Below are 27,540 nucleotides of genomic sequence, written 5' to 3'. Positions count from 1 at the left end.
ATTATTTCAGGAGTTCCTTACAATCATCCCGTGGATGAAAAATCTTATAATAGATAAATCATAAATTGTAATAATAATTTTATTTTTATTATACACGTTATATAATATAAATTATGTTTTAAAATTTCCATAGAATAATGATTTGATAATTCTTCAAAACTTTTAAGTATTAAATTTGTTATGTCCGAAAAATATAATCTTAGAATTTGGTAGCTGGACTATCGGAGGTTCGGATAACAGATGAATTTCCCTAACGAAAGGATCGTTAGGTTTTTAATTTATGGGTTCACGAAGGTGAAAACCCCGGAGAGGGCCCCTTGGAATAGACAATCGACCTCGGAAATAGTGATAATAACCTCCACTTACTATTACGAATCTGACTTGAATGATGATTCGGCCTTTGATTGGACTTTATACCTTTGACTTCCGCTGCTTGGCTTCTCCCTTCCTCCTTCTGACTGGAGATTGAAGATCGAAAGTTGAAGGATGAATAGCTTCTTGATTTATAAATGATGGAACACTTCGATTCGGGTTTTTAGTTTATATATTCTGATTAACTGGCCCTATGGGCAAACACGTCTTAATTTACACTTATCACTTATTAACTAATAACAATATAACGTAGTATTGAAAGTATATGAGTTCGTAACCGGAGTAACGACTCTGGCAAACAAAAGTTTGCCGATTATAAATTCACAGAAGAAGAAAATAATTTGAGAGGGGACCAGGTCACCGGAACTGCGGGAATCTCGATTATCGTAAACACGAATCGTGGCTCGAAGAATCACAATCACAGAACTCGGAAATACCGTTGAGGAAATCGAAATGAATAATTAGGGAAAAGATGATTAATTAATTCAATAATTGAAGTCCGCCAATACGTGTCGGGGTATAGGACTCATCCGGGCTTTCAGGCAGAACTGTTACCTTGTAAATAAGCTGGTGAATTATGGTGTTGACGGTTTTTATCACCTCGGTCGCGATTTAAAAGAGGGGCTACTAATTAAACAATTGGTTCTTTTGATGAGGTGACAATGCGCGATAATGTGTATTCTTCAGCCACGAGTGAGTTGTCGCGCAGTCCTGGTTGTGGTTCCCTAAATATGCAAGAGCTGCACTTTTCGGCGGGAATGGGAGGCCCTGTATTATATACAGTATGCCGGATATAACAAATTCATTTAACTCGGGTCATGATTTTTTTTCAGTTAATGAAATAAATTAGAAAAAAATTTAATACGCGAGTATTTTTTCTTTTAGCTTCATAAAAATATTAGCGCATCAGAACTAGTTTTATATACGAAAATAATTTTGAATATAGTAATAAATTGACTTGTATCAGTTTAATAACTGAAAAGTCAAAATTTGATACATTTCGACGTTTACGTTTGAATATCTTTAGAGTGGCTATCTCTATGATAAAAGTGTAAGAAACCTTATTTGTAGATCGTTGAGTCCTTAACAAGAATATGCTATAAACTTATTTATATGAGGTGCAAATGACGAGCTAAAAAAATAAAAAAAAAAAAATTTTTTTTCCATGTTATTTGAATGGGAAATAGAAAATTAGAAACAGGCACCTCTAAATGTTAATATTAAGCACTCCGCTTTAAACAGACTTCTTTTCTTACCGTCCTGCAAGTTTTCAGCCTGTTTTATCGTTGAAAAAAGAAAGTCGCTTCAAAATGACACACCCTAATAATATACAGTCAAGTCTCGTTATGAGTCCTATTTGTTTTCTTTTTTTTCTAACCAGGCTCGCGTTAATATGATAGAGACATCAATAGGACTCATAACGAGACTCGACTATACTAGATATCGGTGTTTATCCTAATGAATACTGCACTTATATCTTTTACACCAATGGTGATAGAGCAAGGTATAATTTAGACAATATGTAGGCATCGACATGTACAGAATATATTACATGTACTTTACTATACCTTTATACCCAAAATATTAATGACCAAATTTGTATAGTCATCATTTCTAAAAGGACGTTGTAATTAGTATAGTTTATAGTTCAGTCTTAAAAAAATTTTTGAATTATTATCTGAAGTAAGTAACAAATCAACGACAGAAATAAATGAGGAGTTCTTAAAGGCGCACGATTCGAAAAATGACCGCTGGGCACTTGAGAAATTTTACTTGAATTTTCATAAACAACTTCTTGTAGCTTTGAACAGAGCTGACAATTGTAACGAAAGTGTTTTGAACAGTCATTCAAAAAAGAAAAATATTTTTAAATAAAATCACTGGATCCAAGATCAGGTATAGATAATTTAAGTAATTTTTTTTTTATTATGAAACAAAAACCCGATAATAATACTTTTTACTTACAGAAAAACTCAAACGTCAAAAGTAGAAGCAAAACCTTGGAGCTTTAAATTTTGATGGAACGTCAATAAAATATTTTATCATCAATTGACAAAATGATCAGGATTTTTTCTAACGACTTGGGAGGTCGGAACTTGGAGTCAGTGAGAGAAAAATAATCACTTTCCTCGAAGAAAAGTGGGATAAATACAATAAAATTTATAAGTGATTATGATTAATAAGTGACTTTGAACAATAATTTTCTGAGATTTAATTGAATATATTTCGTTACCAGATTCAATTTTTTAATTAAAAAATCCTTTTTAATTAAAAGACTAAAAATTTTGTTAATTTAGTATTGATTGTCACTTGTCGTTTGTTCAGTGATTTTTTTTTTATTAAAAATTTAGATTCTCAAATATTTGGATTATTTACTTTAAAAAAAAATCATCTTTTAACTGAAAAACTAATTTTTTGGTTAGTTAATTAAAAATATAAGTTATGATTCAAATAATCAAAATTGATTGAATAATTTAGTGAATAACTATTAATCAAACTAAAATATTTATTATTTATAAATTAAATGGTGAGTTGAAAAATAAGGAACAGTGCGAAAGTTAAATATAGCAAAATTTTTTCGGTACTTTGTTATCTTTTTTCATTATTTTAATAAATAATTAATATGATTTTGAGAAACTAATTTTTTACTGACGTTTACATCAAACCCTTTTCGTTGATTTAAAAGAAAGAAGTAGATCTATTAACATTCCAAGGAATTATTTGACCTTAGAAGTTTGACAGTGGAGCAGTTCCTCCAAAACGACTTATTGTAGAACGTACAACTTAGTGAAAAAAGGTTTATTCATTAGGCACAAAAATTAAGGGATATAAAAAAAAATTCAAAATTTTTGGGTGATTTTCAACGAACTGTAACTCCGAGAAAAATGATCGTACAGTACATAAAAATAAAAAGTAAATTGTAGCTCCAAGTGTCTAGTTTTTAGATATGACCATGAAAAATTTGTATCATGTTCGGGTCAGGAGAAATCCTGAGAAAACTAAAAAAAAAAATTTTCCAAATTTTTTCTCGTCCTAAAAAAGGTCTACAGCATTCAAAAAAATTTTTTCCATTGTTTCGCTGAAAAGTTCTTTTAGAAAACTTTATGCCTTTCAATTTGACGTAATCAAAAAGCCTGTACGATAATTTGCCGCGAAGTTATCGTCAGTCAAAGCAAAAAATTACTTTTTCACTTTGAAAATCAATAACTCTGGAAATAATGATCGTATAGGAAATCGAAGGATGGTTTTAAAAACTACATGATATTCTCTGTAAGATACCGTGAATGGCTTTTGTCAAAAAAATTTTTTTTTGAATTGAAAACTTTAACTGAAAAAACGACAAAAATTCGCATAATTAAGGATATTTGGATAACTTTGGATAAAATGGATGAACGAAGGATATCGTCGGTAATTTTTTTACCTTCAAGTGTTCCCTAAAATCCCTGAAAAATTCAAAGCGCTGCGATTTTTTTTTTTTTCATAGTGCCCCGAAGCTTCAAATTCTTTATCTTTGCAAAAATCATAATTTAAATAAATAATGATGAAAACCACTAACCTTCGTGAAGTTAAGATTTTTACTGCTGCTCTCATTGTCTGAGATGGGATTTTATATGCAGTGTCGGCCCCTATTGCTACTTATTATTTACATATTTAATTCGGTGTATAAATGCAATTCTCGGAATTTCTAATTTTTTTATCTGAACCTAAGGTTACTTAATACCTAACTCGGTGTGCATATACGGATCTCGATGCTTCTAAATCTTTGTTTAACTCGGTGTATAATCATAATTTTCAGGGTTTCTCAATACCCAACTCGGTGCGCGTGTATAGATCCCGGTGCTTGACCATTGATGACCGGCATAGATCGATGTATGTTTGGGCAAGGTTTAATGTCCCTCGGATGAACTGATTTGGACTATGGTGCTTATTCCGTGAGTATACCCAAAGTTAGTGTATTCCTTGGAAGAGGCCATAAATTCTCTCAGTAGGTCTAGTGAGGTATTACACGTGCAGTATCTTTACTAATACTAATGCTACAGATATCTCATGACTACTACACTTGTACTCTATATATTGAGTAGTTATCGATGTCCGTACTGCTGGAGTTGGTTACTTTACCGGCGTATGATTAGTTACCATAGAAGTATTATATCAATTTGATGTCAGGTTTTTTTGAAGAACGTGACATAGCATGAGATACCGAGAGTAGGGGTAAGCAAGTGTGAGAAGGCTATTAAATTCATAATACATCCTCTTTGAAAGGGAATAATAATTATTTAGAGTTACACGGGGCCGTAACACATTCTATGGCAAACCATTCTTGGCCTAATGCTGGGTTCTATTGCCTCGGCCTTTCTATGGCAAACCAGTGTTTGAGTACCTTATTCTAATAGGAATCTATTTGAAATATAATTTTATGTTACCCAAAATAATTTCCCCGACACATCGAAATAAATTGTCTGGTCATGTTTGTTGGCACTGATCCCTTGGATTACAACATGGACGTAGCAGATTGGTATTACACTGTTCAACAATATCATGGCAAAACAACAATTCAAATAGAATAAATAATATAATCGAATACTTACAGGGGTATGCTTAAAAGCATATCGAATGTCAAAACTAGTATCGTTAGAAAAATAGCTATTAAAAGTCAGTATGATGATAATCGATACTAGGCATGAATTATCTTTAACCAATTTTATGTTATTTTTGAAAAAAATTGATCAAAATGCCGAAAATTATTGATTTGATCGAACTAGTCGGATCTACGTAGATTAAGCAGAGTAGAATAAAAGTAATTATTTTTACACGCTTTTTATTAGCTTCACTTGTGTGTTTGTAAGTTTGTAAGTTTGAATGTTTGTATGTTTGTAACCGACTTCTTTGGACGCGATTTTGGCACACTTTAAACGGCCAGATTTCGTTCAAACTTTGTAGATTTATCGAGGATCGATGACAATACACTAATTTGATAAAATTATTCCATTTTTCAATTTGCAAAATAAGATTTTTTTAAGTTATATAATTTTTATCTATAGTCGATAAGGCAGAAATTTTAATTTTTCAACCATTATCTTTAGACGTATTATTTAATATTAACAAAGTGCATGCTGGTAAGTTAGTTGCCAAATAATAGTTTAAAATTAAAAAAACAAGCTAGTATAAATAAACCAAACTAAAAAGTAGAAAATAAATGATAGTTTTAAAAAACTAAAAAACACGCTTTTTATAGAAAACCGAACTAAAAAAATAGAAAATAAGTTTTAATAAATTTAAATTAAGAATAGTGTTAAAAATTTCTCTAATTGTAATTAAGAATAGTGTAAATAAAAAAAAATGTATTTATTTTAAAAAAAGCGTGGAGTGCATGGGTCAATAGATATAAATATTCTATCGACAGATATGGGTAGAGTGATTATCATTTTTAGAATATCTTATAAAGCACCCCACGCTTTTTTTTAAATAAAATACATTTTTTTTATTTACACTATTATTAATTACATTTATTGAAATTTTTAACACTATTTTCAATTTAAATTTATTAAAACTTATTTTCTATTTTTTTAGTTCGGTTTTCTATAAAAAGCGTGTTTTTTAGTTTTTTTAAACTATTATTTTTTTATGGCAACTAGTTATTAAGTGATTGAGTGTTCTTTTTTATTTGACAGAAATTAAAGTTTTATATTACTAAATTTTGTAACACACATCTTTAATTTTAACTTTTAACTGAAGAAATTCATAATTTCAAAAAAGGTTTTTTAATTTCCGAAAATTATATAAAATCATATCATTTACGTGGATGTTTTAATTTTTTTATTTTATATCTTTTTGTAAAGAAAAATAGTATATTACACCCCTAGGGAAGAAAAGTAAGAAATGTCTCAGAGCACATACAATTGTTGGCCGAGGCGAAGCCGAGGTCAACAAACATGTGATCTGAGGCTTTCTTATTTACTTCCCGAGGAGTGTATACTATTTTTTCCCCTGACGAAGGCGTAAAGCGGAAACTTCGTTTAGCGCAGCGGGGCTAAAGTTGACACTTTACGCCCGGAGAGGAAAAAAAAATTTTTTTCTTAGTAGTCTTATGAGCGTGGATTTGGCGCGATTTTTTTTACAGTGAAACTGTTTTTGTTTGGATTTTAGTATTTTTTGTAATTATAATAAAAATTGACAATTGGTACCAACTTATATCTCGCGTCAGCTGAATTTTTCACCGCAAATTATCCCCCTGAAGCTACAGTTTGTGTAGAAATAATTCCAGTTCACCCTGGCGGCCGTAGATACAAGTTGTTAATTACCTTTTTTTTTTACTGTAGTTGCGTATCTATAGGAGGATTACTACACTATTGTACTTTACCTAGTCTGTGGCGCTGATATTTCCCCATCGAAAAAAAGTCAGGATCGAAATTTTTGAGCTTGCTATAATTTGTGCTGATAAAATTTAATAATTTCAAGTAGATTAATTGTTATGATTGAATATATAACTAATTAATATCAGTAAAATAAATATGAATTTCTGTTATAATATAAAATTTAGGAATCAGAAGTATCGTAGAATTGAATAAAATTGGGTAACCTCAAAATAGCGTTCTGCTTACAGTAAACACACTCAATAGTCTGGCGCTCTGTTTACAACGGAATTTTTGAATGGAACTTGGCGCCAGACTCTACCGAATCTGTGGATTAAAAAAAAAAAAAAAACCTATTTTTTGACGTACAGCCTTTTACTTTTTCCATTAATACATATTATTGGTCAAAATAGATTTACACGCTTGTGCGAGATGCGTGTCTAGAAGTTGCAAGAGTAGTTGTTGGTGATGCTGCGATGATCGTTGGCCTAGGGTTAAGAGATCTCTTCGTGGATAATTTATGTTTATCTCGTGCTGCTTTACACCATGGCCATTTGAGTGTTTGGATAAGAGTATTACGAAAGTCTTCTGAGAATAAACAATAAATGTAAAACGTTATTGAATAATTGATGATTTCAAGTAGATTAGCCAGAGCACGAAACACCTGAACAGATAAAAATTTTCTTTTTTAATTGTAATTTGTTTTAAAGCTACATTTTAACAGTATGCACTTAATATTTATTCTCTCAAAATTAATCAGTAAAATTTCACTGATTCCAACCAACGAATGACAATTTTACTGGTGAATCATTTTTGAATCAGTAATATCCACTGATTCAACCGGAAAAATTGTCATTTAGCTGATTTATTTTAAGAAAATACAAAGGTGTTTTCAAGTATATAAATAAGGATATATGTTCAAAAATTGACATATTTTTCTTTTGTGCTCTTAAACTTTTATCAAAAGATGAAATAAAAATCATTTTAAAAATTGAGCCCATGATGTTGACATTTAGAGGTTGTGAACCAAAATTTTTAACTTCCCGCTGAGAAAACCGAAGATTTTTAAAAATCGGGAAGTTTTTGTTTTCACCCCGTTTTGCCGAAATCGAGTTTTCATCAGATCTCGACGTTTTAAGGTCTCAGGAAGCTTCCCTGACTACTCCCGCGATGATGTGTGTGTGTGTGTGTGTGTAAACCTCTCATAACTTTTGAACGGCTTGACCGATTCTATCACGGTTGACGCCAATCGAAAGGGCTTGACTAAACTTAGATTTTGAGTATGGTTTGGACCGATTCGGACCGGTAGATTTTCAGAAATCTCAAAAAAAAACTACGACTTTTCGGATTACACCGAAATTTCTGGTCTAATCAATTTGTGTTTGAAACTATATCATAGAATTTGAAAAACTGCGTCAAATGCCGCTAACCGCGTGAAAATCGGTTCATTTATTCAAAAGTTATTACGGTTTGAAAATTAAAAAATAGTGATTTATTAAACTCCTATCATACTTTTGAGCTCGGAGAGCTCAAAAACATAATAAGTGCAATTTTGAGCGCTTAATTACGAAAGTAGCGGGAAGTTGCAGGGATGGCCTCCAGGGTCAACCATTTTCCTAATTTTTTTTTTGCAATTAACCTAAAAAAATGATATTTAATAAATGTTATTCTGAGTAAGGGTGGCTCAAAGAACCCAAGAAAGAAGAAGACAAGAACTAAGGCTGTCCTTGACCAAGTAGTAGAAGGCCAATGATATGCAGATCTCCTACAGGAAATCAAGGCTAAGGTAAACCCTGTCAAGACTGGTGCAGACATAAACTCTATTAAACGGACGAGGCACGGAGGCGTTCTCGAGCTTTAGAAGACCGGGGTGATAAGAATCCATCCTCGGCATTTAGTTAGCGATTCCAAGGATTGCCAACATGATCAAAGACTGGAATGTATCTGAAGAATACAGTCGCAGTGATCACCACTACGTGATATTCAGCGTTGGTCTGGCCCCTGTTCCGGTTCCACAATGCGATCTTCAAAAGCGGAAGTGAAGCGCCAGGAAGCTTGACCTAGAGTCACTGCGAATGTCTTTTACACGAAGTTGGACTACTCTCTAGAACCACCCGACTAAATACCCGCAGCGAGATGGAAAAAACAGTGCTAAATGCGATGAAAGAAATTGCTGCCTCATGTGACGCCTCTATGCCGCGGCTGAAAAATCGGGGTTTTCACAGGCCGGCGTACTGCTAGTCATTACACATAACAGAACTTCAGAAAAGATGCCATAAGCTACGTCGCCGCGTAACGAGAGCTGCGAAATGCTCCCCAAATCAGGACTTATATTCGAACGAGCACAAGCAGCCATCAAAGCAAGATGTTGTAGAAAGAGATCTGTAACGATCTCGACAAGAATATCTGGGACAAAGCCTATCAAATTGTCGCTCAATGACAAAAAGGCCTCACCAGAAGCGCCGAAGTCTCCTTCCTTAATCAACAGCATCGCAGCGGAGCTTTTACCCAAACACCCGCCTCGGGAGAAAAAATACTATGCTAAAAACGGCGAAACAACACCCTTTACAACCAAAGAACTGCAAGACGTGGTTAAGACCTTAAAGACTGGAAAAGCACCTGGCCCTGATGGCATCCCGAAATCGGTGATCAAGATTACAGCCTTGGAATACACAGACTTACTCACGAACGCCTACAATGTATGTCTAACAACTGGCACGTTTTCCACGGTCTGAAAGAAGCAGAGATTGGTTTTTATAGACAAAGGTAAAGGAAACCCTGTAATATAACACCTTCGTCGTTTAGACCACTCTGCATGTTGAACTCGGTATCGGCAACCTGGATATGATAAACTTAATTTTTATGTTCCTAGAAGACCAAGAGCCGCCTTGATGGTAACGGAATACCTCGGTGTTGCTCAGTTATGCTAGTTATGAAGAAAGGGTCGTGATTCGGTCTCTCAGAGGAAGCAATTTCCTTACAAAACGGAACTAAACGATAGCTAGTATACTAATCGGTACTTCCGAACTAATACTCAACCTGCTTAATCGGAAAGAAATAAACTAAATCGATATCTAAAATATCGCGGAAGCAGTCTCAAACGAATACGTAACAAAGACAATGGCTCGGGCCATTCGTCTACGATAACAGCACGCGTGTGGCACGCCAGCTCCAATACGAGAGACTAACTCAACTCTCAAACACGATGCTCACTCAATGAGAGCTCGCTATCAACTCTCTTTTTGGTACACTAATCTAACGCTGCCTAGCAGCGACGGTACGTCCGTCTTCTACGAGAATCTCCACAAGACCCTTTATTAATCCGGTCCCAAGCCAGACTTCCACACAAAACACACCTTACTCATTGACTACTTCAGCCAGACTGTCTCTCACCATACCCCTACTACATTCATACCACCTGCTACATGCGCTCAACTCACTTCTACGCTAGTCTCAGACACGCATACCCCCACACTCATTCCTACATTCCCACAACTAGCGTCCCAGACCTACCAGTGGTTCCGCTCCCGTGGGAGCTCAGACAGCACTCGCGACTACCCTTGAGCATCCAGCAATCGAGGCCTGTCAACCGCATGCTACCGCATGAGCCTACCAAAACTCCCGTACTTCGAGGCGACGACATTTCAGTCGCTCCTCTGTAGTAATCACCTCGCTCTAAGAGGCTGAACCTGAGTTCAGTCGTCGGTAACTGACCGGGAGACACGTTACATCGGTCACTTTTCCGCAGTGCAGCTCGACATCCTCGAGACAACTAACTTACTCACACACACTCACGAGAGTCCTCAATACGACGACGTTACCGTACTCACACAACATAAACTTACAATATTACTCAAATACATTACTACTGTAACGCTACATAAAATGTAACATAACAAACTATTGCAATCTACTATTGTTTTTGAGTTTACATGGTAGGGGAGCCATGATTGCGGAATCTCAATGCCAGCATAATACAATTACTGTACTAGCGCCCTGTACTCGCTGATATATCGGGAAGGACCGTGTGCCTGGCATCTTCGTCATTAAGCTCACGTTAGCGAGCCACTTAACGATTATCTAAGCCCTTTACCTCATTTCTGTCAGTTTAGTATGCCAGTACCGCTAGATTACAGTACTAGGGCTTTTTAGGTCCAAAATCATATTGCAGGAAGTTACTATGGGTCCATTACGGTCCATCCTATAGAGCCCACTATATAGGATACGGCACTTTACAATAGAAGATGCCTGTGCTCCAAGAGCAACGTTAGTGGTGCAAGACCCTCTTACTTTGAAACGTTGTTTTCCATCAAAGTGAGAAGTCTTATCACTGTTCTTGATGATAAAGTAAGAGATCTTATCACATTCGACGTTAAAGTTGGATTTAGGATAAATTTTTCAATTTTCTTTGTTTTACATCGACATTATCAATAGCTGAGCAAAATTTTGTGATTTATGCATTGACAAAAGTTTTGTCAATTTTTGGATACACACTATATTATACTTACTTGATAAGGATATAAAGTCAAGTTGCTGTCACTCAAAGTAACATTCAGTATAACCATTGGACTGACACAAACAAGAAAAATAATACTCGTACTACTCAGGAGTAAAATAAGACGTCGTTCTTCTGAGAATATTCTCAAATCTTCATCACCACTATGCATAGTTCGAGATAAAGTCATTCTCCGCCTTCTTTCGCATGATTTTCTATACACAATCATTATTCGTAAATTAAATCCAGCAAGAAGTATTATTGGAGCTACTTTGAAAACAACTTCTAGGACGACTTTGTAAATCTGGAATAATAAGAATAATAATATAATAAATCTATTTTTGAAATTAGAGTAATAAGTGTAACCAAAATATTTTACTTGGTAGAATATTGAGTGCATAAACGTCGAATTGTCGCGTTTTTGATAAATCAATGAACCACCAAATGATACGAGACAAGTTGTTATTTCTCCTCTGAACACATTTGGTAGGTAAACAAGGAAAGTTACCATTGGTATTAGAGTAACTACAAGATGAGGAGGCCCACATAAGGGCTGTGGATGTTGGCCTGGATGGCATACGCTTACATAGCGTTCGACTGTTAAAGCCAACAACATCATCACTCCTACACCTAATAATTTATCTATTAAATATTATTGTTCAATATGAGAATTAAATTAAAATTTGTTTAGTATTGAGAAAATATCTCGTAAGTAATGAATTTTTATTTTATTATTTAGTGACCGCGTGTTTATTCTCATTCGAGTCGCATATGCCAGGACCAATGAACTTTTTGTACAGGTGTTAAATATTGATTGTAACCATAATTAATTTATACATTATGTCTTAACAATTATGATACTTATTCAATATCTCTGTAATATTGGACGGTTATCGAGAAAATTATAGTCTATAGGAGCAGTAAATTTTGAGCAATTTTTTTAGGTAAAACAAAAATTATTTTTACTATTAGTTTTTCACTAATTCAAAATGTTTTTAATTAGAACTTTTTTGATACGAGGCTGACATGATACATCATATTCTAACAAACGACTTACTTAAAATCTAAAAAGAACCTTCTCTCTAGCTAGTTAGCTAAAATTATCGTTACCGACGCTGGCTAACTAAATGACGATTGTAAATAATAAACGTTAGTTAAACTGACAGTGTGGGAGTTTTTTACTACCATACTGAATATAAAATCAATAAATAAAATAATCCGCCGAACAATTTGCATTGCTCTCATGAAGCAGTTTCTCGAGGGCTGATCCGAAAATTTAATAGAGACTTAGATTATTAGAAGATCAAACCACAGATTGTCAGTGGTTAAAGAAAAATTTTTGATAAAATTAGAAAATTTGTCTCAATCAACAAATATTTTGTAAAAATATTTTTTATTTTCTTGTTATAGACCTTAAAAAAAAAAATTCAAAATTTACTGCCTTTAAACAAGCATTATTTCTGAAGTAATTTTTGGTTGCATCTTTTTTTTTTTTTGAAAAATATTACCTAAGCATCCGTTTCCTAAAAAAAGTTCCAAATGGGCATGATAAAACGCTTGAGGCCAGTTATTCCATCTCCCTGTTTCTTTGTGAATAAGTACCCGAGAGGCAAAAGGAACACAGAAAAGTATTGCTAGTAATGCCGCTGCTGAGTATCCTACGGAAACAACATAAAAATTCAATAGTATTTATCAAAATAAAAATTAATCTTTATTTTTATATAGAGTATAAATGCACCAGTAATTGACCGGTTAAGAGTTTTTCTCGTTTTGTAATTTATTATAAGTTTATTACTCTATGCTTTGAAAGCATAGTTGAAAGTTTTTACCACCCACTAATAGTTCAATTTTAGAAACATGATGTAATTCAGTTCAATTATTATCAAAAACATTTCAAAACGTACTTCAGAAAGTATACGATAGAAAAAACACTAGTAGTTGATCGCTGCACTTGAAAAAACTACTCGATATCAATGTAAATATTCTTTTCAGAATTTCACTTTTGTTTCGAGATATTCAGTTCTCTTATTATAAGAAATTGATATTAGTCGTATTCTTGAATTAAGTAAATAAAATTTAAGACGAGGGAGAAAAAGTTTTTCATTGAAAAATTTTACGAATTTAACGAGCATTTCCCTTATGGTTTTGTAATCACATCAAAAATGCGGAAAGTTTTCAACAATTATTAAGCAATTCATGAATAATTTTAATTTACAGTTAATATACAATACAACAGTAAAAGCACAATGTATTTTCAACTTCCCACTCTGAAAATCAACGATTTTAAAAAAAATCGGGAAGTTATTAGTTTCATCCCTCGAGGTTTTCGAAAATCGAGTTCTCATCAGATCTCCACGTTTTGAGGTCATAGGAAGCTTTTCTAACTATCCCCACGGAGATGTCCAATCCGCGCGCGTGTGTGTGTGTGTGTGTGTGTGTGTGTGTGTGTGTGTGTGTGTGTGTGTATGTAAACTTCTCATAACTTTTAAACAGATCAACCGATTTGAACGAGGTTGGCACAATTCGATAGGGATTATCGATATTATTCTATCTAGGAATTAAATCGATTCGGTGCGATAGATTTCGAGAAATTCTAAAAAAAAAAAAAAAAAAAAAAACAAAGTTTTTAAAATCACGTTTTTCCAAAATAACTTTTGATCTGCTTCATCGATCAATTCCATAACCTAATTAGCTCTTAGGCGTTTCTTCAAATAACTTCGAAATTTCTTATAGGATCCTTTTTGATACAACAAGTTAATTATAAGTGCTTGAAAAGTTGCCATCAGAATCATTCGAAACTTTTGTGAGATATTGAATTTTTTTAAAATCAATAAACGTGTTTTTTCGAACAAAACTTCAAATTTTTACGTCAAATCGTTTAAAAAGTAAAATGCTGCAAACCCCGTCAAAAACGATTGATTCGAACGAAAGATATCACCAATAAAGTTTTTCAAAAAAGTATGTTTTTAACAGTGACCAAATTTTTGAACTCAAACTTCTACAAAATGAAAAAAAAAAAAAAAAGATTACTAGCTACTTTGTAAAATAATTTTGTAACTCACCTCGCATATAAATATATGCCGTTCCTCTCATATTTTTTCTTGTCAGAACGATAAGATTGAAAATATTTCCAATAATTCCCAAACAACAGATAGTAGGCAGAACTATTCCATAACTAACTCGTCTCAACGATGCTGTTCTTGGGTCTTCTAACATTTCCAAATCCTCCAAAAGTACACAAAGATGATTATTATTTCCACTTTCATTGAAGATATTTGTCATTATGATGCTTTCTTTCTAACATAAACTATGTTGATTTAAATTTTTCACATTATGTTTCACCACTTTCTCTGCATACTTTCTATATTATTTTTACATGTATTATCGATCTAAAATATGATTCCATATCTTCACTACTCATTGTACATGATTAAAATTATTCAAAATAATATTGTCAAAAATACGCACCAATATGTCACATGATTTGAATTTATTACTTTAAAAAATAGATTATGTCAATTGTTATAAATAGTTGTGTTCTTCTAATTATTGATTTTAAAAGTACTGTATATTTTGCTCATCGGTTAATTCGTATTTGTAGTTTGATTAAAGAGGTACGATGGAAAATAAGGATATCTATACGTTTCGACGTGATGTACATATCGTTTCCAACATTCTTGTATCCATCACACGTCCGTCGCATTCGACATCCGCTGCAGCTTTAATAGACATGCTGACGAGAATTTTATCCGCTCTAGAATCTCATTTTCATTTTCATTTGCACACAAGAAGTCAAATAATAAGTGCTAGCGAGAGTTGAAGAGTGAAAGAGAATTATTATGTGTTACGACGAAAATTAATTTCATTTTTAACGCTTATAACTTGCTGCTGATTCTAGTTGCATCCTACAAACAGAAAAAAAAAAAACAATGACACCATAAAACATTTCAAAATTTTCAATCCTTACTTATCACACAGTAAAAATTTTTGTGTAATTGTGTAAATTTAACATTTTTTTATTTGCTTTGTATTTCTTTAACATTTTAATGTGTCAAATTTTTCATACATATATTTAAAAATAAGTATATTCATGCATGAGAAAATTCTCCACCTAGTTAGTGGTAGTATTCATAACTTTATGATATATATAGTATTAAACAGTCCCGGCAGATAGCCATTTCCTGACAACAAAACTTCCTAAAACGATTTCTACGAGTGTGCATTTCGCCATCAGGACACTATCGAGTGCCGTATTTTTATGATAACAGACACTATCAGTTAAACTTCTCTTACCATTTTTTACTTCAAATGGCCCTCTTAACCCTATTTTATATCCCAATTCTACAACAGCATTGTAGATTTGGAAATACCAATGTTTTGCTCAATAAGTAGTTTTGTAATTGATAGATTTCTAAATTTAATGTCAAGGAAATTTTTTTAAATTATCAAGAAACGGGCGATCCTGCAGTTCTAAAAAGTGTGGAAAATCCAAAATCACACGTTTCATAACGATCATTCATCAACAAAAAAAAAAATAAAATAAGATAAGTGATGCAAATAGATTTCATACTAACTTTATAATCTCTCTATACCTCGACGTGTAAAAGATGCAATTTCGAAAATTAATCACTTAAAAACGTTGTGGTGAATTGATCTGAAATTTCGGTGAAGAATTATTAATATATTTATCTTTCGATTAAAAAAATCTCTTAATTTTCTTGAAATATGCCTTACACGGCACAACTATCTAAAGAATCTCGAAAGAGTGAAACACACAATTCTAAATACAAATGGCTGCGCCCATACAATTTGATAATTGGAGATTATCATAAATTGTTCAGCGTGTAGAGATAATATATTTAATTTCTGAACGCAAAATTATCGTGAATTATACATTTATTAATTAATTTACACAATCGACCGTGTAAAAATATTAAATTCACACCACCTAAATTCAATACAGTATTTAGTGTAATTTTCATACGAAAATTTTTCCACCGACTCATTTACACTACACCGGGTCCAAAACATTTTTTACAGTGTAGTTTTACACGGAAATAAATTTCGACATGTTTTGATTTTATAGTTTATAACTAAGAAATGATTGTATTTTTTTACAATAAATAAACTAAAGTAAAACATATTTTTAGATATTGAATAATAAATAAAGAAGAAATATATGTGATTTTTTTCGGTCAATAAATACGTCGGATTGTTTGGTCTATTTTTCAAGTAGAAAAATTAATGCTCTGTGAGGAAGATGCAAATTGCGCGGCTATTTTCGTAAACGTCGTGGAATATTTCCTCAGCTAGCAATAAATTTTTGAGTGATAGATGATATTGGGGACAAGGGCACAATAGATGTAAGAAGCGAAACTAGAAATAAACAATTTTTTCGAAGAAATTTTTGGATGAACTTTCGTACATATTTCTTAGGAAACCGTGAAGTATGTTGCAAAAATAAAATTCTTCCGGAGAATTTTCTGCTTGTCCAAGCGACTTAATTTCTTAATTTAAAAGTTAATTTCTTAAATTATGAAAACTAAATACTTCATAAGAAAAGTGGACTTCTAAAGAAAATGTATTTTTAATTAAAACAAAATTTTTTTTTTCAGTATCGAAAATTCAGTAACGTCCACTTCTTTCCTGACATAAATTATTTTTAATCGAGTCAAAAATAATAGCCATAATTATACAAAATTAGAAGTTATTACAACGCTGGTCGAATTTATGTTACACAATAAATAATTGCCATGGTGGTATTTCAAAGCCAATAAAAAGCGCGTTAACGAGAATTTCTCTAGCGAGTTTATTAACTTATCAGGTAACCAGGTGGTGTAGGAAAAAGGTGAATAAAATAAATTAGATATTCTTTTCGTTTTAAATTCCAATTAGATTTTTTTTTAAATAACGAATTATCAAAAAATGTTTTTACGGTTGTAAACACTATTATCTTTAAATCCGATATTTTATAATTAGGTTAACTTCATATAAAGATAGTTTTCGATTTCATGCAACTAATTTACAATTTTAATAAGTAGATATCTATGTATACCGACATAGATAAGTATCTCAACAGTTTCATAGTCATTACATTACTTACATGATTATTCGACTACTAATATCAAAAACATCTAATTTTCCTGGTCAGTAACCTAATAAAGTAATAAAGATAAAACAGTTAGTCCTTCGATGCTGGGAGATGAAGAGTAATAAAGTAATAAGAAATAGTATAGCTTTACTGACATCAGCGCTAATGCATTAACAATATTGACCGAATGCTTGACGGAGAATATACTCACGGGTGTTGGATATCGGTAGTTTGAAAATTGAAGCTTTGTTACGCCAAAATTTTCTTGTTATACACTTAAAAAAAAAAAAAAAAAAAAAAAAAAGTGTTTTATTAAAATTTTACTTTTATATTAAAATAATCAGTTCTGAAAAATGCAAGCTCAAAATTCTAAAAAAACGTTGATCTTTTTTTACAGAACAAAAATTTAGAAGGATAGAATCAAAGTTGTGATAGTTCGGAAGCTTATTGTATCGATACTAGAAGTATTTGCGTTAAAGATGGTGCCTGTTATCTAGATTACGGAATTCTGATAACGAAAAAACCAATTAGAAAAGTTTTTAAAGAAGTATTTCTGTAAATTTTTCAATTAATATTGTAAATAAAAAAAAAATAAATATAATGACGATGATTATAATATTAACGTGTGATTTTACAAAGCTTACTATATCACCAAAAAAATTTATACTAGATAGGAACTGATCAAAAAAATATTTTTCAAATTATTACTTAAATGAACATACTTAAAAATATGTTAACTTTATTAACTTAATTCTTTTCATCATCTAATGAAAAAATAATGAAAACTGAATAAAAATAACAATAAAATTTTTTAGAGTAGTATTTTCTACTATTTATTCAGGAAAATAACAAGACAAAGTTTTCTATTAACTTAAAATATGCTATTTATTGTAGTAAATATCAAAATAATGTAAATTGGCTCCTAGAAGGCAAATTTCTCATAATGGGGTCTCTATTACAGTCTACGTACTTCGACTATAATGGAATGCCACATAAAATATATATTCTTAACTTTTCTTCCTTTCTATGTGACATCATTTCATTTCTGCATTCTTAACTTAACAATATGAGAAATTTCTTCATTGAAACATATACATTATTTACAAACAAACGCATTTAATATACATCATCATAAGAATTAACTTTACACAGAAAAAATCATTGTTTATAAGTAATAAGTAGTAGAACAATTATAGTATATTATACCATAAAAAATAGTGAAATTATGCTTTTAATATTTAATTTATTATAGTTATAATATTCATTATTTAAATCATAAAATTTTTAACTTATCTATAGAAAAATACTATTCACATGTAGAAAATTTTTATTGTTATTTAAAAAAGTAAAAAGTTAACATTTATTTTTTTACGTGTATTATTTTTTGGTTCTTAATTATTTTTGACTGTAAATTGTTTCAACTATTTATAATTTAAAAACTTAGTGGTTTTTTTTAATGTAGATATTTGTAATAGTACAAATTGAAGATCGAAAATGTTATTACAACGAATAGCTTTCAGAAATTCACGAAATTGAATTTTGTTTTTACAATTCGTGTTAAATATTTTAAAATGTGAATTTAAATTCATCTCGCTTTGGTAAATTTACAATACAGGTCTCAATTTTACTTATTGGCAATGTGATTTTGCTCTGAAAAATCAGTGGATTTGAGAAATATTTTTATTCTTTACTTAATCTAGAGATAAATTAAAATTGAACATTTTCTAATAAATTTACCTTCTAATGAGTATTTGCGTTGATTAATTTAGCTTCCATCGGACAGTATGCTTTGAATTTTGAAGGTTTAAATTTGAACAAAAAATGATCTAGAAGGCATAGTTATTAAAAAAAAACTTGCACTTCATACATATCTTCATAGTGATAGTGTTGACAGATTATTAATTTCATGAAAATAAGTGAACTCATTATGTTAGAATATGATATTGGAATTCTACTCTCTTATTTTATTTCACCGCACACTTATGTTGATGCTTTCGTGTCGCGTCGCGGCGCCGACTAGTAGCTTTCGCGTCACTGCCAATCCTACCCCCGAGAGGAGAAAGAGGTGAGATAGCGCAAAGAGAAGGAGATTTTATAAACTCCATCCAACTAAAGTTGAAAGTTTGACAAATCAAAAGTTTAAATTTTAAATACATGTCGTTTCTAAAACGTTTTGTTGTCTTAGGAATTTAAGAGTTTTAATGCCTAACATGACCAATTGTAACTCGACAAATTCAAATTGATTTTTTAATTCTTTGTAACGAAAATTCTTCTAACCAATACCCATTCGCTTCACTGAGCACATTGTGAAATTTGATTGTTGAACCGAGATGAGAAATATGGATTAATTTTTTAATTTCCAGTAAGATAAAAGCATCACTTATTTTAAGAAGTGAAAAAAAATGAGTAGCTGTGAACAATATTAGATTTTTTATCGTAAAAAAAAGAATTTTTTTCAATTTTTTCTTGATCTATTTAGATACATTTTTTTCATTAACAAATGACATATAAATCAATAACAATATTATACACTATTAATTAAATGATTATTAACTTTAAAACAATGAGTATCCACAATTAGTACACAAAATTTGAGCAGAATCTTACATTTACAGGTAAGTTCAGACAGAGTCGTAACTTTCTTCTTAATTCTTATTTTATAAATTTATTTTAAGAATTTTAAGAATACTGTAAATAATTGATAATACACAAATATTTATTTTATATCCTTGACTTATTGTAATAAGTTCGGCAAATTAATGACTTTCGCGCATTAATAGTATTAATGATTCATACAACAACATATTATATACTCAGCAAATAAATAAATTGATTTTGTCAGCCTGTTAATAATTTGTGTACCGGGATGGTTAACTTCATCCGTTGAAATAAATGATCGAATTTGAGGAACTGCTATTGAAAAATATGAATTTTCTTAGTTGAAAAACTAATTAATTCAAAAGGAATTAACTTTTCTGCATCTAGAGAGCTATTTAAGGTCTTAATTGCAATTTTTTGTTCAAGTTACTTACTCTGGTTTCCCTTCAAAGGACGTATACATTTTTCGCCTAATGGTATGTTTGGTGAATTTTACGGAAAATACAGCCAGTGACTTATAGAACCTTTGAACATGTTGTTATATTTATAAAATGTATAAATTAGTTATTTAAACTAAAAAGATGTTAACAGCTATTTTTACAAATGTTTTTGTAAATATATTTTCAAAGACTCAATCAAATTTTTTTAATTTATTTTGAATGCAAATCTCTTTTTCATTAGAGAAATTTTCAAAAATTCTGAGGAATGTCAGTTACTGTGTTTTAAAATGGGACAGACGATGTAATTCGGAGTATTCCATTCAACAATTCAATGCCCTTAAAAGAATTCAACTTTTTGAAACCACATTTTTCTTGGTATTTATATTTAGTTATGCGATAAATTAAATTAAATAAATTCATAGTAAAATATATATTTACATAGTTTCAATGTATAATATAAATAAAAATAATCTTCTTATCGGTAACTCAAGTTTTTGCCAATGTAACTGAGCAATTGTTAGTTCCTCAAAATGTATTAATAAGTTTTTTTACGAAATAAATGCGGGTTATTATTCGAAAGTTCATTGAATAGTTTCTAATACCAGAGTGATTCCTTACGTCTGCAGAATATCACCTGCTCATTTTTGTGCTTTCTTGTGAATCTACCGTCTGTTGATTGTACGTGATCAAAATGCTGTAGTAGAATATTATAAGCTGTCTAGAAAGAAAAATAATATTTCCAAGGATATTTTTAAAATTATCTTTTTGCTGAAAATGAATCACAAAAATATTTTTTTTGCTGTTCTTAAAATTGTGTGAGATCATTTTATTTTAACTTTTGAAAATTATAGTAAAAAATATCAATATTAAAAATATTATGTTTTCAACATTGCATCGTGGAAGGAATTAAAGTTTTTATAGTACTTTACAAAAGTACCGTTGATATTAAAAAAATTAGGAAAATGTTGGACCCTATAGTGTCATATGACCTTTATAAAGATCATCCCTGCAACTAGCCGCTAATTCCATACATAAGCGCTTAAAATTGCACTCATTACGTTATTTAAGCTCTTCGAGATCAAAAATACGATTTATATAGTATAAGCTGGTTATAAGTTATATGTCTTTCTTTCTTCTACTTACATGAAATATTTCATATATAGATATAACTGCCGTGAAATTGAGTAGATCATCTGACGTAACTTAGAACCAGATTGTACCGTATGTTATTTTGAGCTCTCCGAGCTCAAAGTTAGCTTTTTTAAGCTTTTGAGTTCTTCGAGCTCAAGAGTTTGATAGAAGTTTCATAAGACACTATTATTTACATTTTTAAACTACAATTACTTTCGAATAAATTAACCGATTTTAGAAAAATTTGAAAAATTCAATTTTTCCAAATTTTTTCGACAACGAAAACTCACGAACCAATCAACCGATTTTCACGCTCTTAGTTCTTAAGATTGATCGGTGAAGCCGTTTAGATGTTATTCCGAAAAAACCATTTATTAAAAAATTGATTTTTAAGATTTCTCAAAATCCAGCAAACCGAATCGTTTTAAATTTTCACAAAATTTAATAGTAATTATACTCTTTGGATCGCCATCTATCTCGATCCGATCGGTCAAGCTGGTCAAAAGTTATAAGAGGTTTACACACACACACACACACACACACACACACACACACACACACACCGCTCAATGCTGTTTAACTTTCGGGATCCCGGTGCGTCTTGAAGTTCCTGTCTGCCACGCTACTGTGTTATAAGACATGGCAATTTTATCAAGTACAAAACGTATCAAATCAGTTTATTGTAAGTATAATATACAAAATTGATTTTATAATATATTTTAATACTCTTAATCTGTTGACTTTCACTGAATTTCATTATACACGGAAAAAAATTTACGGTTCATGCAACAGGAGGCAGGAAAAAATCTTGTTGCAGCAATAAGGTAGTTTACATAAAATCTACCTTTTATCTTGGCTAGTGCGAAATGGCTTTTTTTTTCATATATCTAGTCTAAAATTGTTTAAATGTATTTTACTATAAAAATTTACCTGGACATTGTTACCCAAATATTTTTCTGTTTGAGAAAAATACTTGTCACTAATGATCTTTGTAATTACTTAGGTTCTTTTTATTATAAGTATAAGTAAGCTTAATTACGTATAGCAAAAGTTCCACTTTAATGTGTTCAATGAGTTTATTCTCAGCGTTTGAATTTGAGTAGGTACGCGCGATGCTGCACATGCGCGATACAGCCTTTGATACCAAACAATATGGCAATAAGCAATTTTTTTGCTCGACGGGCAGAAAGCGTCAACTTTCGGCCCGCTGCGCTAAACGAAGTTGCCACTTTCTGCCCTCGTCGAGCAAAAAAATAGCATACATTCCTCGGGAAGTAAATAAGAAAGCCTCAGATCACATGTTTGTTGACCTCGGCTTCGCCTCGGCCAACAATTACATGTGATCTGAGACATTTCTTACTTTACTTCCCTCGGTGTGTAATATACTATATTCGGACTTTAATTTTCTTTATACCCTTGCAACCTTCACCTCACTCTGGAATCACTCTGTATTCAGAGTCAGAGTGAAATCATATTGAAACCAGTGTGGATCCAGAGTGGTTTTGTGCCTTTTTTCCAGAGTCAAATCACAGTGAATCCAGAGTGATCCCAGAGTGAATTCAGTGATCCCAGAGTGAATTCAGAGTAATCTCAGAGTGAATTCAAAATGAAACTAGAGTGTTTTCAGAATGTCTTGAAAATGTTTTCAACGTGGGTTTAGCGCTTTTCAGTGTAAATTCGAATAATTCTCAATTTTGTCCTTAGTATATTTATGATAACTTTAACACGAGTGTAGTGCATTGAGTTTTCATAATTTACCTAATTATATTAACAGTTAGACGACAAATGGTTAATGAATTGATAATCATATAGCATTTTTCAACTACATAATTAACAATCATTTCATTCTACAAAATAAGAGATAACAAATTTTGTAATTTGAAAATACTTTCAATTAGTTAAAGGTCTATTTTTATCTTTATTATATTAAATTATGAAGTCAACAGGTGAATTTAGTATTATACATTATTAATTGGTTCCCTATTTAAAAATTTTTAAATGTTATGAATTTTTGTATGACTTAAAAAGATTTTATTTTGAAAATACTAGAAATTCACATAGGGATCCGTTTGATCCTGGAAAAAAAAATTATATATAATTCTATAGAACCATATATAATCTATATATAATTTCATATAATTTATATATAACTATATGTCTTTACATATGTTTGTTTTTAAGATTATATGTAAATATATAAAGCTATATATAATTGCAAATAATTTATATATAACTGTACATCACTACATACATTCGTTTTTAAGATTATATATAATTTTTATATAACTACATATAATTACATATAATTTATATATAACTATATGTCATTACATGTATTTGTTTTTAATATTTGATCGAGCTAAATTTTAAATTATTTTAATTTTAAATTATTAAAATTTAACCAATTAAATAATTGTCTTCGAATAAATTAATTTATTAATAGTTAATAAATCTTTCTATCAGTGTATATTGATAATTAATAATTTACAAACGAAATAAACAATTTTGTTCATTACGCATTGATCATGTATTCGATTTGCATTACTTGTAGTTGTTAAAAACCCTGATATTCAAGTAATTCTCATCGGTAAACTGGTAAAGAATTAGTCTTTCAAGCGTCAGGTCCCAGATTCGATTCCCGAGCGTAACGGTTGTTTTTTATTCGATTCCACTCTGACTTTAGTCTGGGTTCACTCTGGTTCCACTTTAATTTAATTCTGAGTTCACTTTGATTCCACTCTGGCTTTAGTCTGGGTTCACTCTGGTTTCATGTTGGAAAATAGGCACAAAACCACTTTGGAACCATCATGATTCCATAACGTTTCCAGAATTTTTTCAGACTGATTTCAGAATGATTTGAAAGTCGCAAGGGTACTTTTATTTTTAAATTTAATTTTTAAAAAAGTATGAAAAGTAATTGTTTAAATCTAACAATTAAAAAGTTCAAATAATAAAACCCTTGGTGCGGCAAATTTTTCTTTAGTTTCAGTCAATAGACAGTAGATGAGTTCGAAAAATTTTGTAACCATTATTAACAATTTAATTTGCGCGCGCAAGCGTGCGCCTGACTACAAACTTTGCATATATTTTCATGCTTATGATATATTTGACCAGTCACGTTACGAATAGTTTGCTTACATGATATATTGTCATATTTTTCATCTAATCTATAAGAGTGGATAGAACTGGGGACTAAAAGAGAACTCTAATTGTTAATCGTAATTAACCAGAGATGAGTTTTTATGTATAGAATTTGCTATGCTTCATGAATATTCAAATAAAGTATTTTGGTAAAAGGATGACAAAAAAAATTTACTAATTATTAAGGATCAAAGTACTAGGAAATATAAGTCGTACATTTAATTTAAGTAATGTATTTAGTTTCAAATAAGATTTTGTAAGGAACCATTACCTATTGTAAGTGAGAGACCAGAGCCAAATGGGCATTTAATAGACCCTATATATGTCTGTTGATTTAAAAAAAATTGGATATCTCTCGAAAAAATAAATCGATTTTGAAGCGGTTTGCGCCAATCGACGCAGTTTTTCAAAATCAACAAAAACATTAATAAAAAATTAATCGATTCAACTTAACTTTGTCAAGTGATTAAAAAAAAAAAAATTCCCTCGAGATTTCTTTCGAAAATATCTTTCGAGCAAATCGGGGTAAAAAATTATTGAAAATCATTGATTTACTTGGCGGAAATGAAAAAAGAAATTATTGTCGACAAATTTTCGATTTTTTCCAACAACTTAAAAAGAAAACGATAGATTGATTCAAATATTTTTTTTTGATTATTGTTAAAAAAGAAAATTTCAACAAAAAAGCCCCAATAACTTAAATTTTGAAAAAATTACGATTATTTGGGAAAAAAGGCACTTTTGTGAAAATGCATCATTTATTTTTTGGTTGGGAAAAAAATTTGAAATAAATCTGAAAAAGGTTTTTTATAGGATAACTCATGCAGGAAACCCCCAGAGTTGACAAAGGGGCCAGGCTTGGACCAGTACTGGGAAACCTAGCTTCGGCGTACCTGTATTGGCCCATGCCTGGGCCAGGCTGCTTAACCCAGCCTCGGCCATGCCAATGATCACCCAACCTTGGGCCAAGACTGGCTCACCCAGTCTAGGCCATGCCAATGATTATCCAACCAGGCATGGGCCAGTCGTGGTAACCAGGCTTGGCTCATCGTTATCATTTTCTTTATCGACTAAATTAAAATCCATGCAACAATTCAAGAGATATTTTAAAACTTCATCACTACAATTTTTAACAGCCTTATGTAGTAAATTTTCACCGAGAAAATCATCGACGAGGCCGTTGATATCAGTACACTTTCTTAAGAAGAACTTAATCACTTGGAGATTGTCTTCTTCTACGGCCAGATTGAATTCCATCGTATATCTTCCATCCTTGATGACACTTACCTCCGCTCCGAAAGTCTCTAGGAGCTGGAGGATTTCAATGTTGTTGGTCCTTACGGCCAATCGCAATGAAGAATAAACTTCTCCACTTCCTTGTTCGATGGTGGTATTATTTTTTAATAGAAATTCCACCATGCGAGCGTTCCCCGAATAAATTGCTAAATGCAAAGTTGACCACTTATAAAAATTTAACATGATGTCCTTTTTCACAGCGTTGACATCAGCTCCGGAATTAACCAACTTCTTCACCAGGTCCAAGTCTTGCTTGGTAACGGCTAAATGAAGTGCTGTTCCCAGAGATGGTATGTTGAGGTCCAGGTCCACCTTGTTTTCTAGCAGGACGTCGATGAATTTTTCATCAGCAGCTTCGATGACAAAGTGAAGAATAGGCAATTTTCCGGACTTTATTAAACCGGAAAGATCTTCTGATTCGTAAACACATGCGGCAATTATTGGGTGCTTAACGTGAAAATGTAATAAAAATGAACAATCACAAAAACGTGAGTGTACACTTTTCGAGTATCGTCAGACAAGTGACAGCACAAATGAATAAGACCTGACAAGACTCCTTGTCTCCCCACTCTACGATCAAAAATCGAAATGGTGATTATCCCTACTCTTCTGAATTACTATACTTCTAGAAGTGTTCTAGACTATAGCAAGATTGTAAACTCTCGAGTCAAAATTCAGGTTCTGTTTTGACGGTACTTTTTTCAACTTAAATTCTAGATAGTCCAGTCGAAATAAAGATTTTACTTCGTAAAAATTGCTAAGAAGAAATTTCTTTCACAGAATGATCCAAAATATGCTAAAATTACGACATCCGAAAAAATCCATCAAAAAAGTTAATTGTGAGTATATTTTTTTATAACAAAACGATCAAAATTGTAGTTTTAAGCAAATATATGATCAACTGCAATACACAGATAAGTAAATCCTTCGTTGTGTGTGTGTGTGTGTGTAAACTGCTTATAACTTTGAAACGGCTTGACCGATCGGAACCAACTTAGTAGCAATCCAAAGAATATCAAAGCCCTTAAATTTCCTGAAAATTTAAACCAATTCCGTTCGCTAGATTTTGAGTAATCTCCAAAACAAAATTTTTAAAACATTGTTTTTTTGGAATAACTTTTCAACGCCTTTACTAATCGATTCCAAAAACTAATTAGCTTTTAACCTTGAAAAACCACGTCGATCACCGTTAAACCAATCGAAATCGGTTGATTCGTTCGTGAGATATCGAAAACGAAAAATTTCAAAAAAAAATGTTTTCCTACTTGCTGGTTGCGTTTTCCTACTTGCTTGTTGCGATTTGCTACTTGCTCGTTGCTACGTGCTTGTTGCGATTTGCTACTTGCTTGTTATGATTTGCTACTTGCATGTTGTGATTTGCTACTTGCTCGTGTTGTGATTTGCTACTTGCTTGTTGTAATTTCTTGTAATTTATCACAAGTTTGAGATCAAATACATTAGAAATATACTTTATTTTGTTACTTGCTAATATTACTGTTGCACCGATTTAATGCACAGATATTATATTAAATAAATTAAAAATAATTTTCATTATAAATTCAGTTCATCAAATTTTTAGGTTATTTCCCTGAGTTTTTTCACGTAGAGTCAAGATGCGAGCGC

The 27,540-nt window shown here is 31.5% G+C and overlaps 1 protein-coding gene across 2 annotated transcripts; it reads right to left on the bottom strand.

The window, feature by feature from the left end:
* Positions 1-7,092: 7,092 nt before the first annotated feature.
* On the bottom strand, positions 7,093-22,118 carry LOC141538420 (putative G-protein coupled receptor B0563.6). 2 transcript variants are annotated; one of them, XM_074259858.1, is made up of 7 exons: positions 21,493-22,115; positions 19,049-20,433; positions 14,283-15,125; positions 12,729-12,878; positions 11,600-11,850; positions 11,234-11,524; positions 7,093-7,389 (listed from the first exon to the last, which is right to left on the bottom strand). In XM_074259858.1, the coding sequence occupies exons 3-7, from the start codon at positions 14,500-14,502 to the stop codon at positions 7,141-7,143; spliced, it is 1,161 nt and encodes a 386-aa protein (XP_074115959.1). In that variant the 5' UTR covers positions 14,503-15,125; positions 19,049-20,433; positions 21,493-22,115; the 3' UTR covers positions 7,093-7,140. The 2 variants fall into 2 exon arrangements, with proteins under 2 accessions (XP_074115959.1, XP_074115958.1); XM_074259857.1 differs by lacking the exon at positions 19,049-20,433 and having other exon boundaries at positions 11,600-11,862; positions 21,493-22,118.
* Positions 22,119-27,540: the final 5,422 nt, after the last annotated feature.

The sequence above is a fragment of the Cotesia typhae genome, unplaced genomic scaffold (assembly GCF_013202065.1).
Source record: "Cotesia typhae breed Kobodo isofemale line unplaced genomic scaffold, CoteBio_Ctyphae contig_20, whole genome shotgun sequence".
NCBI lineage: Eukaryota > Metazoa > Arthropoda > Insecta > Hymenoptera > Braconidae > Cotesia > Cotesia typhae.
Note: the sequence above shows the minus strand (reverse complement) of the source record. Positions and strands in the feature narration are given on the sequence as shown.